General features: G+C 45.9%; 2 protein-coding genes across 14 annotated transcripts in view; both read left to right on the forward strand.

Moving 5' to 3' along the window:
• LOC137413621 (uncharacterized) overlaps nucleotides 1-7,575 on the forward strand; it is a 178,634-nt gene extending 171,059 nt beyond the window's left edge. For 3 of the 4 annotated variants that reach the window (XM_078778432.1, XM_078778433.1, XM_078778434.1), the window contains one exon: nucleotides 4,781-7,575. In XM_078778432.1, the coding sequence (XP_078634558.1) occupies nucleotides 4,781-5,472 (692 nt within the window). In that variant the 3' untranslated portion in view covers nucleotides 5,473-7,575. The remainder of the gene's footprint in view (nucleotides 1-4,780) is intronic. The other variant, XM_078778435.1, reaches the window with a different exon arrangement.
• LOC137413618 (uncharacterized) overlaps nucleotides 1-13,115 on the forward strand; it is a 217,936-nt gene that overhangs the window by 170,976 nt on the left and 33,845 nt on the right. The window contains exons 1-2 of one of the 10 annotated variants that reach the window (XM_078778411.1): nucleotides 9,138-9,227; nucleotides 10,946-11,140. The exons of 1 other annotated variant lie outside the window; for it this stretch is intronic. In XM_078778411.1, the coding sequence (XP_078634537.1) occupies nucleotides 10,957-11,140 (184 nt within the window). In that variant the 5' untranslated portion in view covers nucleotides 9,138-9,227; nucleotides 10,946-10,956. Of the gene's footprint in view, nucleotides 1-9,137; nucleotides 9,228-9,377; nucleotides 9,486-9,568; nucleotides 9,814-10,945; nucleotides 11,141-13,115 lie in introns of those variants that run through there. 8 more of the 10 variants (XM_068099050.2, XM_078778412.1, XM_068099051.2 and 5 more) reach the window with 8 other exon arrangements.

Raw genomic sequence — 13,115 nt, forward strand, 5'->3', positions numbered from 1 at the left:
AGGCAGATATGGGAGACAAGATGGTAGAGACGGAATTTGTAAAGTAAAGTGTAAATACGGGGAGGGGCAAGGGTGGTAGGTAGGTTGTCATGGGGGGTGACGTACGGCTAGGGACGAGCTTTCTCCGCTCGCTCTCCCGCGCCCCTCATGTTGCATTACCTTGTATTGACGTGTACCTTTGCGCCCTTGCCCTCGCTTAATTCTCTGCTTTTGTCTTTCCTCCCCACCCATGGACCCATTTCTTTTGTTGAGGGGAGTGTGCAGGGACACTGAGCGGTGCTGTGGCACGTTGCCACCTATGAGCCGCACTATGCTACCTGTCGCCTGCACCAGTACACCTATGGACCACATGTTCTGTGGCCTGGAACCTTTGCTGGGTCAGACAATCTCTGCAAGCGTTACCTTGCCCTGCGGACCACTGTTTTTAAGTGGCATCTAGGCCATGCAGTCGGACCACCTAAGTTGGCCCTGCTGGCCGAAATAAAAACGGACACGGTTTGTGCCTTTTTATTAATTCTTTGGTGTGTCAGGGGAAAAGAAGACTTTAAGTTTTGAGGATGGCACACCGAAGACGCAGGAAGCAGGAAGACGCATCAGCCCAGCAGCCAAGCAAGCAAGGCATCATTAATAATTATAAAATGTGATTTTGATGATTGTGCATTTTTGGTGCTCTTTTTGGGCATTTTTTTTGTGCATATTGGTGTAATGGTGTATTGGTGCAGTGCATTGTTGTTTCTCCTCTCAAATTCTCAAATTCTCCAACTTTCTTTCCCATAAAAGAACAGGTCCTGGGTTGTAGTTGTAAATAATTAGTTAGTGTCTTGTAAATAACATGCTCCCCACCGGTTATTATTATTTATTTATTTTTATTATTATTTTTTTTTTGTATACTGAATCGAGGCTCGTGAAAGAGCTAACATTTATTTCACAAACAAATCAACCAGACAAACAAAATATATAAAAAGAGGGAGTGGAAGACAAGATGGGGAGAGAAGGGGAAGCACACAAACATAACATTTGAGAGCAGGGAGATGTGTGGGAGGGAGAGGGCTTGGTGGGAGGAGGCGTGGGAAAAGGGGGGGGGGGGGGGGTTTGGGAGAAGTATAAAACACAAGGACACCAAGGACTTCCCGGACAGAAGTTGGTATTTCAAAAAAGTGGATTTGGGGTGAAATTAGCGGGGGTAGAAAAGATCAAGGTTTTGGATGGGGGAAGATAGGAGATGGTGGTGAACAGCTGTTTTAAAGACCTGGAGGGTGGAGTGGGATTGAAGAGAGTGAGGGAGTTTGTTCCAGAGGTGGGACAAAAGAGGAATGAAGGAGTGAAGGTGAGCAGAGAGTCTTGATTTTGGCAGTTTAACCATAAGAGGGTTGCAGGCAGATCTTGTGCGACCTGTAGGAATATTTGGGGGACAGAGCCCAGCGAGAGCTGGGGGGGAAGAGTCGGTAGCCAGAGAGGAGTCGGTAGAAGACGGAAAGACCACCAACCTGCCTGCGGTGAGTGAGTGAGAGGCCCTTGGAGTTAGCTTCATCGCGGGAGATTCCAATGATTCTGAACGCTTTGGTTTCAACAGCGTGAAGACGAGCTAGGTGTGAGGCAGGAGCACCAGCCCAGAGGGGAGAGCAGTATTCCATTGAGCTGCGGATGAAAGCCTTGTATGTGGTGAGGAGCTCAGGTGTGCCAAGGAAGGACTTTGCACGATGGAGGATGCCCAGTCGGCGACTGGCTCTGGAGGCCAGATTTGAAATGTGGTTTTCCCAGGAAAGATCATCGCAGATAGTGAGACCCAAAAGCTTGAGTGACAGAACTTCTTGGAGAGGATTATTCAGAAAGTGGATAGGAGGGTTGTCCAGTCGGTCTTTTCGGAGAGACATCGTAAGAGTGTGAGATTTGTCAGGATTGAAAGACATGTTCCACTTGTTTGCCCAGTCTGTGATTTTATCCAGGTCTGCAGAGAGTGAGGAGGCTGCAGACTGCCGATCTGAGGGATGAGGAATGGAGCGATAGAGAGTAGAGTCATCAGCAAAGAGATAGAGAGGATTTTCAAGAGAGTCAGAGAGATCATTGATGAAGACCAGAAAAAGTACAGGGCCCAGAACACTGCCTTGGGGATCTCCAGCCTGAACAGAAAGAGGAGATGAGAGAAACCCATTCAGGGCCACACGTTGACTACGACTAGAGAGGAAGTCCGCCAGCCATGCGTGGAGATTTCCATGGATACCAAAGGAGGAGAGTTTGGTTAGCAGAGCGGGGTGCCAGACCGTATCGAAGGCACGTGATATGTCAAGGGAGACAGCTCTAATTTCCTGTTTGGCATTGAGGACCTCCATCCATTGTTGAGAAAGCAGAAGCAGCATGTCCAGAGTAGAGTGACCAGGTCTGAAACCAAATTGATGATCAGAGATCAAGCCATTGGAGAAGAGGAAAGATTTCATATCTGAAGCAATGATGGATTCCATGACTTTGCTCATAATTGGGAGAAGGCTGATTGGTCTGTAGTTGCTCGGATCTGTTTTTGCACCTTTTTGTGCAAAGTGGTGATGTTGGCTGATTTCCAAGCAGATGGCAGATGACCTTGAGCAAAAGAGAGGGTGAAGAGAACAGAGAGAGGGAGTGAAAGAGCGGAAGAACAGGATTTTAGGACCTGTGGGTTGATGCCGTCAGGTTCATTTGCAGAATCAGAGTCGAGGGTTGACAGAAACTTTTCCACCTTGTCAGGAGGAAAGGACACAGAGTCCAGGAGCAGCTGGGTATGACTGGTTAAATGTATAGTTTGAGGATTCTTTCCGTAATTCGGTTAATTGTGGGCGTGAGTCAGTTAGTTAGTACACAACGCAGTAGGTGGGACATATCTAGTGTTTAAAACTGTCACACACAGGGTGTTAGGTTAAATGTAGAGGGAAAAACCACACCTGAGTGTCACACTAAATTTTAAAAGTAGTCCTGACCCTTGCTTTAAGCCGGCCGTTCTTACGTGTGTGGTTCGGCTCGGGACGAGCCTGGCGAACGAGGGGTGCAGTGTTGCGGTTTTGAGAACCCACACAGGTAACATCATTGAAGGTTAAAGGTTGCACCCCATAGTTAGTCCACAAACAAGACCTAGGCCCATTTAGAACATTAGTTATGTCGTAGTATGTGTTTAGGATAAGGCCATTTCCCTTAGAAATCATCTGCGTTGTGTGAATGAAATAAGGTAGACCCCCTTCCATTTTGCCACCAAACCCTCCAAATTCCACCTCGAAGGAGAGTTTTCTTTCCATTCCCCTTTTTGGCCTTTGAACCTGGGATTAGGGTGTTCACAAGTCAAGGAACACAAGGTAGGCCCGAAAAGGGGGTGGAGTGGTGGAGATCGGCAGCTGCGGTAAGGACCACCGGCCAATCAGGGCTGAGGTGAGATGGCCTGATAGGGCGTGGTAAGGGTGTGGCTGGAGGTTCCAGAGGGTTCGCTGGGCAGCGCTATATAAACGCACGCGCAAAGCCCTCTGGAGGACTCGCAAAGGGACGGCGGAAGGACTCGCAAAGGGATGGCGAAAGGACTCGCAAAGGGACGGCGAAAGGACTCGAAGGGAGCGAGCGCGGCTGAAGGACTTGCCAGAGAACTGAAGGACTGTTGGGAGAGCGCCCTGTTGATAAGGACTCGCCAGTGTGAAGGACTCGTTGAGGATTTGACTTTGGGCTTGCGGGGAGCGCATATCAAGCGCCGGTATTTCTATTACGTACACGGCCGTGAGCCGCGAAGTATCCGCTAGCCCAGCTTACCGATCCCCCTATATAATTGTCCGATCCACGCCAACGACACGCGGAGAGCTTGCCTGCCGTCTACCATCGTCTTCGTGGTACGAGTCGGGGACCGGAACGAGCTGTGAACGAGATCCTTTGGACCATCGCCTGACCATCTACAAACCCCGTCTGAGTGAGTCTGAGAGTGTGAACGGGCCCGTGTCCAGGGGATAAGTTAAGACTGTTATTAAGGCTGCCCTGTGTATCTGCTTCTTCTTCTTCTTCACTGTACATTGCTTCTTCTTCTTCTTCTTTTAAAAAGTGTAATAAATTGCTTGTTATTCCTGTTTCCTCTTGATTCGACCGCTTGAGTGATTTCTCCATTGGGTAAACGTGGCACGATTCGGAACCGCTAGAATCGGGTTTAGTGCTTGGTAATGGCCCTGATCACGTTTCGCTAACCGCTCGGCGTTCCCATCTACAATCGTGATTCGGGTGGGGTTATTTCCTTGCTTCCCGGAAGGCGTTGGTAATTAGGTAGTAGGAATTCGGCCTACGACCCTACCCAACGCTGACCGGAAGGAACGTTATAGCCCCGGATCACGTCAGCTAGTAAAAAGACAAGGGGATTAATCCCCCCTTGGTAAGGGGAAAGGCCGACACTGACATCCGCAACAATATATATATACAGGGTGAGTCAAAAGTAGCGCCCGATTTCTGTTTTTTCGGCTGTCAGATTCTTTCTGGGATGTCATGTTGTTAATAATTGTCGGGTATAATTGTTGTTAATAATTGTTGTTAATAATGTTGTTGTTGTTAATAATAATTGTTAACAATAAATATTGATAATATTGTTGATAATAAATAATTGTTAATAAATAGAAATCGGGCGCTACTTTTGACTCACTCTGTATATATATAAATAATATTTTTTTACTTGTCTACAGTGTAACAAATACATATGTACATGTTGGACTTAGGTACGTTTGTCAGAATGATGTTACGTATATTGATCAGAATCTGATTCTTTTTTACAGATCATATGATGTTGTATTTACAGGTGAATCCACTGAATATAAAAGGGAGACTGCACCTTCTTTTATGAACAGCGCAGACAAACACCTGCAGGACTCGCTAAATGAAACCAACAAGAGGACTTTTTACAAACAACAAAAACTGAATGAGGAAATGTTTGCAGAGAATAATTTTCACGAGGCTCACAATGGAAAGAAAGGTGAACATCCATGCAAATGTACAAGTTGTGGAAAATCTTTTAATCGATCATCAACTCTTAAAACACACATGAGAATTCATAATGGTGAACGCCCATACAAATGCACAAGTTGTGGAAAATCTTTTAATCGTCCATTCAGCCTTAAAACGCACATGAGAATTCACAATGGTGAACGTCCACACAAATGCACAATTTGTGGAAAATCTTTTCGTCGATCATCCCACCTTAAAACACACATGAGAATTCACAATGGTGAACGCCCATATGAATGCACAATTTGTGGAAAATGTTGTAGTCAGTCATACAACCTTAAAATTCACATGAGAATTCACAATGGTGAACGCCCATACAAATGCACAAGTTGTGGTAAAGCTTTTAATCAATCATCCTCCCTCAGAACACACATTGGAAATCACAATGGTGAACGTCCATACAAATGCACAATTTGTGGAAAATCTTTTAATCGATCATCCTTCCTTAAAAGACACATTAAAATTCACAATGGTGAACGCCGGTAGTAATGCACAATTTGTGGAAAATGTTGTCGTCAGTCATCCACCCTTAAACTAAACATGAGTACACGATATAGAACATTCGAACAAATGCACAATTTGAGGAGAATCATTCATTCACTTGTGCAACCTCAAAATACATTTTATGAGTCATCTAACTTGAAAAGATAAGAATTTACAATGGTTTGAAGGTATATTGCAAACAAGAAGAATACCCACGTAATTGCACAAAATAATTTTTCACAATTTTTTTATTTTAATTTTTTTTTTTTGGATACAAAGTCGAGGCTCGTGAAAGCGCAACACTTAAAACCCAAAGACAGAAACAGAAAACACACAAAACATATGATAAAGAGAGAGGGAAGCACATCAACAGTCGAGAACAGGGACATGGTAGATCTGTGGATGGGAGAGGGCTGGGAGGGGAAGTAAACAGTATAAAACAAATGGACACTATTTGGAGTTTCAGGAAAGAAAACAGAATTTGAAAATGGTGGATTTTGGGTGCATTATTGGGGGTAGAAAAGATCAAGGTTTTGGATGGGGGAAGATAGGAGATGGTGGTGAACAGCTGTTTTAAAGACCTGGAGGGAGGAGTGGGATTGAAGAGTGTGGAGAAGTTTGTTCCAGAGGCAGGGAAAAAGAGGAATGAAAGAGTGAAGGTGAGCAAAGAGTCTTGATTTTGGCAGTTTCACAAGAAAAGGGTTGCTGGCAGATCTTGTCAGTCCTGAAGGAATATTTGGGGGACAGAGCACAGACAGAGCAGCGGGAGCAAGGCCGGAGAGGAGTCGGAAGAAGATAGAAAGACCACCAACATGCCTGCGGTGAACGAGTGAAAGGCCCTCAGAATCGGCTTCATCGTGGGAGATTCCAATGATTCTAAAAGGCTTGGTTTCTGCAACATGCAGCCGAGCTAGGTGTGAGGCATGAGTACCAGCCCAAAGGGGAGACAAGTATTCCATTGAGCTGTGGATGAAACCTTTATATGTGGTGAGGAGCTCAGGTGTGCCCAGAAAGGACTTCGCATGACGGAGGATGCCCAGTCGGCGACTGGCTTGGAGGCCAGCTTGGAAATGTGGTTTTCCCAGGAAAGATCATGGCAGATAGTGAGACCCAAAAGCTTGAGTGACAGAACTTCTTGGAGAGGATTGTTGAGAAAGTAGATGTGAGGGTTTTCCAGACGGTCTTTTCGGACAGACATAGTAAGATTGTGAGATTTGTCAGGATTGAAAGACATGTTCCACTTGTTTGCCCAGTCTGTGATTTTGTCCAGGTCTGCAGAGAGTGAGGAGGCTGCAGACTGCCGATCTGAGGGAAGAGGAATGGAGCGGCAGAGAGTGGAGTCATCAGCAAAGAGATAGAGAGGATTTTCCAGAGAGTCAGAGAGATCATTGATGAAGACGAATTTTTGAATGAATTTTGGCATTTGTGTCGACAAAGTCTTTGTTTGTAAACCACAATCTACTCCATGTATAGCAACATCATCTCAGACATGAACCAATTGCGGAACCCCACTTTTTATTTTGCGTGTGCAGGGTAACATCATCTCTGACATCAGACCTTAAAAACACACAATTCATGGAAAAACTTTGTTGTCCTTTTGGAAGTTTCTCCCATCTCCTCACAGGATCTCTGGAGCTCAGCCAGAGTGACCATCGGGTTCCTGGTCACCTCTCTTACCAAGGCCCTTCTCCCCCGATTGCTCAGTTTGGCCGGGCGGCCAGCTCTTGGAAGAGTCGTGGTTGTTCCAAATTTCTTCCATTTAAGAATTATGGAGGCCACTGTGCTCTTGGGAACCTTCACTGCAGCAGAATTTTTTTTTTGTCGGCTTCCCCAGATCTGTGTCTCGACACAATCCTTGGTTTTTGCTCTGATATGCATTGTCAGCTGTGAGACCTTATATATACAGGTGTGTGCCTTTTCAAATCATGTCCAATCAATTGAATTTACCACAGGTGGACTCAAATCAAGGTGTAGAAACATCTCAAAGATGATCAAGAGAAATGGGAGGCACCTGAGCGAAATTTCAAGTGTCATAGCAAAGGGTCTGAATACTTATGTAAATGTGATATTTCAGTTTCTTTCTTTTTAATAAATTTGCAAAACTTTCTAAAATCCTGTTTTCTCTTTGTCATTATGGGGTAATGAGTGTAGATTGATGAGGGAAAAAAAGAATTTAAACGATTTCAGCAAAAGGCTGCAACATAACAAAATGTGAAAAAAGTGAAGGGGTCTGAATACTTTCTGAATGCACTGTATCTCGGAGATGTATGGACCGATTTTGTTCATACTTGGCACAAAGACAACACATGATGTCTACATTTGCACATCATTTCGTTTCGCGATGCAATCAAAGAGGATCAACTGGCAGCCATTTTAGTTGTAAAGAACTTGATGTTGAACACATCCTCAACCATTTTTCGGATATGCGTTTACCGATGTTGTTTAAACTTGGCACACAGATTATAAATGGCGGCTTACAAGCACGTCTTTTTCTTTTTAGATCAGATCCAAGATGGCGGACTGGTGGCCATTTTGTTACTTAAACGTGTCCCCAACCATTTATTGAACATGCATGGTCCGATTTTGTTCAAACTTGGCACAAGCATGGTACATGATGGCATACACATGCACCTCACTTTATTTTGCGATCTGATCAAAGATGGCCTGCTGGTAGACTGGCGGCCATTTTTGTTGTAAAAAAAACCTGATACTGAACACGTCAGCAACCATTTCTCGGACAGGCATTTACAGATCTTGTTCAAACTTGGCACAGAGATAATGAATGATGGCTTACATATGCACGTCATTTTTTGCGAGGTCAGATCCAATATGGTTGACTGGCGGCCATTTTGTTACTTTAATGTGTCCCCAACCATTTCTCAGACAAACATGGTTCGATTTTGTTCAAACTTGGCCCAAAGACGATACATTCGATTGGAGTATACATATGCAGAAGATTTTGTTTTGTAATGTGACCAAAGATGGCCGACTGGCGGGCTTTAACTCCGTACAGGAAAATTACTACAATTATGGGGGCTATGACATTTTATGCCTTTTTCTGCTTGTTTTTTGTATATTGCCAACAGTAAATTGCATCCACCACTGCCTTGTTGTTTGGCTTTTTAGCCAAAGGTGAAGGTACCACTGCCACAGAAAAGTAGCACACCAATGTCTAATTGTGGTTAGGCTTTTTAGCTGAAAAGTTCAAGGCTAAGGTCCATCCTGAAAGAGGTGGTTGGCATCAGAAGGGCATGCGGCCATAAAACCTCCCTTGAATCTTCTTCTTTTTTCAAATATGGCAGTAAATTAGCTATTTTATCTGAATAAAGGTATTCTTTTTAATCAGAATAATTGGTAATTTTCCATTGGTCATTTGAGGAATTAATAAATATTACATGAGGTAAAAAAGGAGAAAACACAGAGAAAGGTGTCTTGTCGTCTGCTAAGCGTGCACACAAAATATAATAAACAACAACAACAACCTTTCGTTGAGCTCTGGAAATACCAACGGGGGTGTATATACTAGCTTGGCTTGTCGAATCTTCTTTTTCCTCGTTTTTTCAGCGATGGATATTTTTTGTATAGACGTTTTAAATATGGAAACAATATTCTGGTAATACTCGCTCGTGAAGGTGAGATAACGTTCGAGAGAAAAAGTGTCAATAGTTTGGAGAAGAAGAGTCGTGTTTGGATCGTGCGTGGATCCGGTTCGCGAGAAGGAAACAGCGGAAGGAGCATTTTACAAAGGGAGTTGTGAGGTAAGAGTTGTGGAGATTTCGGGTTTTTAAACATGTTCCTGAGAAGAACTTAAAGCTCCTGGTACAGATGATGACATGTTTGTTAAATATATTTAAATTCTCTACTCTTTGGAACCAAGGTACATGGTTTGACAAATGGGAGACGCTGTTACGTGATGACGTCATCAATAAACCCCCTTGATGTGGAATCTGATCTGCGATCTTTTGAAGAGGAGTAAATGTAAAACGAGTAATCTGAGGAAAAACAAGGGAGATGAGGTGAAGTAAAGATGTGTGTGTTACATGTAAACTGAACAAAACAAAATGGTGAAGAAGTAAATAGCTTGGAAACCTTAGGCTGCTGGGCCATAGAATTAGAAGTTCACGTTTCACGGTTCACGTTTACGTGAACAATCGGACCCTGGGCCATAGGATTTCACGCTTGGCTGTTCACGTGTTGCGCGCCAGTTCTGCTTTGGCCGAGTAACCGTCAACATGGACTCTTCGGATGAAGAAGATTGCCTCATTCTGCTTCTACTAAGACGGAGGAAGAGAAAAAGGCACAGAATTTGGAGCCGAGAGCACTTCCTTCTGAGAGAAACCCGTGGTGAATTCCACCGAACAACTTCTCACTCTGTCTCTGTCTTTATCACTGTCTCATTCACTCTGTATGTCTGTCTGTCTCTCTCTCTCTCTCACACACACACACACTGACACACACACAAACACACATACACACACACACACATTGACACACACACACACACACAATTAAACAACCACACACACACACACTGACACACACACACACATACACACACACATTGACACACACACACACACACACACACACACACAATTAAACAAACACACACGCGCACACACCCGAAAACAATAAACCTTAACCTGTCGGTGAATTCAGACGCCCATTCAAGTTCTCCCAAACTTGTGCCTTCTGGTCCTTGTCTTTGTAATCCGCCACACGCGGATCCCACAGCAGGGGCCTTGCTCTCACTAACTCGATCAACTGTTCTCGGTAGTCGTCCATTTTGTTTCGGAAGTTTTGCCCGGATGTCAGTCTAAAAATAATCAGGTCGACCGAGATCTCCGTTTTCACGCATAGAAAAAGTGTGCATGTTCATTCCGCCTTTCACGCGTGAAACGTGACACGTGAAACATGAAAGGCGTTCTATGGCCCAGAGCAAGTCATACTACGTTTGTCCATTTTTCTTTACACGCGTGAAACGTGAAACGTGAACCGTGAACTTCTATGGCCCAGCAGCCTTATGGGATACCAAGCTCCCTTGAAACCCTCGAGACAAAAAGGAGGACTATGTGAAACATTTAATAATGAAATAACGAACGAGGGTAACCTTATGTTGTATGCCATTGCGTGGGGATGACGCTTTCGCAGAACCATCACAATGTGTTGTGATTTACATCAAATTTACACCAAATCAAAATTTACATCGATTTCATTTAATTGTCTGAATATTCTGACCATGTACAATTGATTTTTGTCAAAACTGATGTACGAGTTCATCTCTGCCCAATAAGTGTCTGGAGTTTACTCTCCCTAAAGAACGATCGGTGTGGTCCACACACCAATACAAAGAGGGTCTTCTCCACATCAAGGGAGTTGATGAAGCCATTGAGGCTACATCACATGTAGATGGGATCAAGGTACCTGGAGTGGAAGACACATCAGGAAGTGGTATGTTTACTTCCTCTTTATATAGGTTCACCCACCATGTACGCTCAAGTTGGCTGTGAGAAGGATTCCTGTGGTGTGCGGCCGCAATTGGAACAGCCGACTGTGCTCGGGTGTGGAATGAAGGTTGAGGAGCTGGAAGGATCTTCTGATATTCTGCAGATAAAAATGGAGGATGTGAACTCCTTTGGTCTGGAAGAGGAGCAAAGAGACCAGACGAATGGTGAGTTGTGTGACCTAAATCACTTCTGATGGGATCTGTGTTTGTTTAGCTCTGAGTTGTTCCAATTTGTTCCTGAACTGTAAAGTTTTATGAAGTGAAAGAAGATGACAGGCAGACGTTTGATACTCGAAACCTTTCTCTCGCCATTTGCACCCTTGAGCAGAGTGTCAATGTCATCCAGTTCAGTGCTTGCTGGGATGCTCGTAGTTGTTGTTGTTTAGCCCCGGACAGTTCTCTCAAACAACCCCGCAGCACGGAGACAGCCGATCGATCTGGCAGGAGCGACCCAGAGATCCCCCACATCCAGGATGGTGTACTCCCACCTTCACAAAGTCAGGGCCATGACAGAGTCAGAGAAGGAATGAATCAGTGAGTGAGAGAGAGAAATAAAGAGAGAAAGAGAGAGAAAGAGAAAGAAACAAACACACGGACACAGTGAGACAGAGACAAGAGGGAAAGGGCCGGTCCATGGGGACCAATCGGCACTCTGACCGTGATTGCGTTGAAAAATCCAGGCAATAGGGAAGAATGATTAAGATTTGGCCCCCGTATTGCATTTGGGGGTACAACCACCACAAAGAGGCATCACCGATAGTTGTATGCTAATAGTTAAACCATGTCGCGTCAATTCGCCTCGAGAAAATGCTTTCAAGAAAATGTAAATGCTTTCATCAGAATTTAACACTTTTAAAAGTCCCACCAGACTTTGGCTCCCTCCATCCAGACGTTGGCTACGTCCCACTAGACATTGGCTACGTCCCACTAGACATTGGCTCTGTCTGGCCAGGCATTGGCTCCGTCCCACCAGACGTTGGCTCTGGCCAGCCAGGCGTTGGCTCCTTCCAGCCAGGCGTGGGCTCCCTCCAGCCAGGCGTTGGCTCCCTCCAGCCAGGCGTTGGCTCTGTCCCACCAGGCGTTGGCTACGTCCCACTAGACATTGGCTCTGTCTGGCCAGGCGTTAGCTTCGTCCAACCAGGCATTGGCTCTATCCAGCCAGGCATTAGCTCCGTCCAACCAGGCATTGGCTCCGTCCCACCAGACATTGGCTCCCTCCAGCTAGGCGTTAGCTCCGTCCCACCAGACATTGGCTCCATTCTTCCAGGCATTGACACTGTATGGCCAGGCGTTAGCTCCGTCCCACCAGACGTTGGCTATGTCCCGCCAGACGTTGGCTACGTCCCACTAGACATTGGCTCTGTCTGGCCAGGCGTTAGCTCCGTCCCACCAGACATTGGCTCCCTCCAGCTAGGCGTTAGCTCCGTCCCACCAGACATTGGCTCCATTCTTCCAGGCATTGACACTGTATGGCCAGGCGTTAGCTCCGTCCCACCAGACGTTGGCTACGTCCCGCCAGACGTTGGCTACGTCCCACTAGACATTGGCTCTGTCTGGCCAGGCGTTAGCTCCGTCCAACCAGGCATTGGCTCTATCCAGCCAGGCATTAGCTCCGTCCAACCAGGCATTGGCTCCGTCCCACCAGACATTGGCTCCCTCCAGCTAGGCGTTAGCTCCGTCCCACCAGACATTGGCTCCATTCTTCCAGGCATTGACACTGTATGGCCAGGCGTTAGCTCCGTCCCACCAGACGTTGGCTACGTCCCGCCAGGCGTTGGCTCCATCCAGCCAGGCGTTGGCTCTGTACCACCAGACGTTGGCTACGTCCTGCCAGGCGTTGGCTCCATCCAGCCAGGCATTAGCTCCATCCCGCCTGGCATTGGCTCCGTCCCACCAGACATTGGCTACGTCCTGCCAGGCGTTGGCTCCATCCTGCCAGACGTTGGCTACGTCCCACTAGACATTGGCTCTGTCTGGCCAGGCGTTAGCTCCGTCCAACCAGGCATTGGCTCTATCCAGCCAGGCATTGGCTCCGTCCAACCAGGCATTGGCTCCGTCCAGCCCATTGACATTGGCACTCTGACTGTGATCGGCCTTGGGACGGCCATGCAGCTATCGGATTGGTGTACCCCTTGGTCTC

Source organism: Myxine glutinosa, chromosome 5 (assembly GCF_964187855.1).
Source record: "Myxine glutinosa chromosome 5, kmMyxGlut1.1, whole genome shotgun sequence".
Taxonomy (NCBI): Eukaryota; Metazoa; Chordata; class Myxini; order Myxiniformes; family Myxinidae; genus Myxine; species Myxine glutinosa.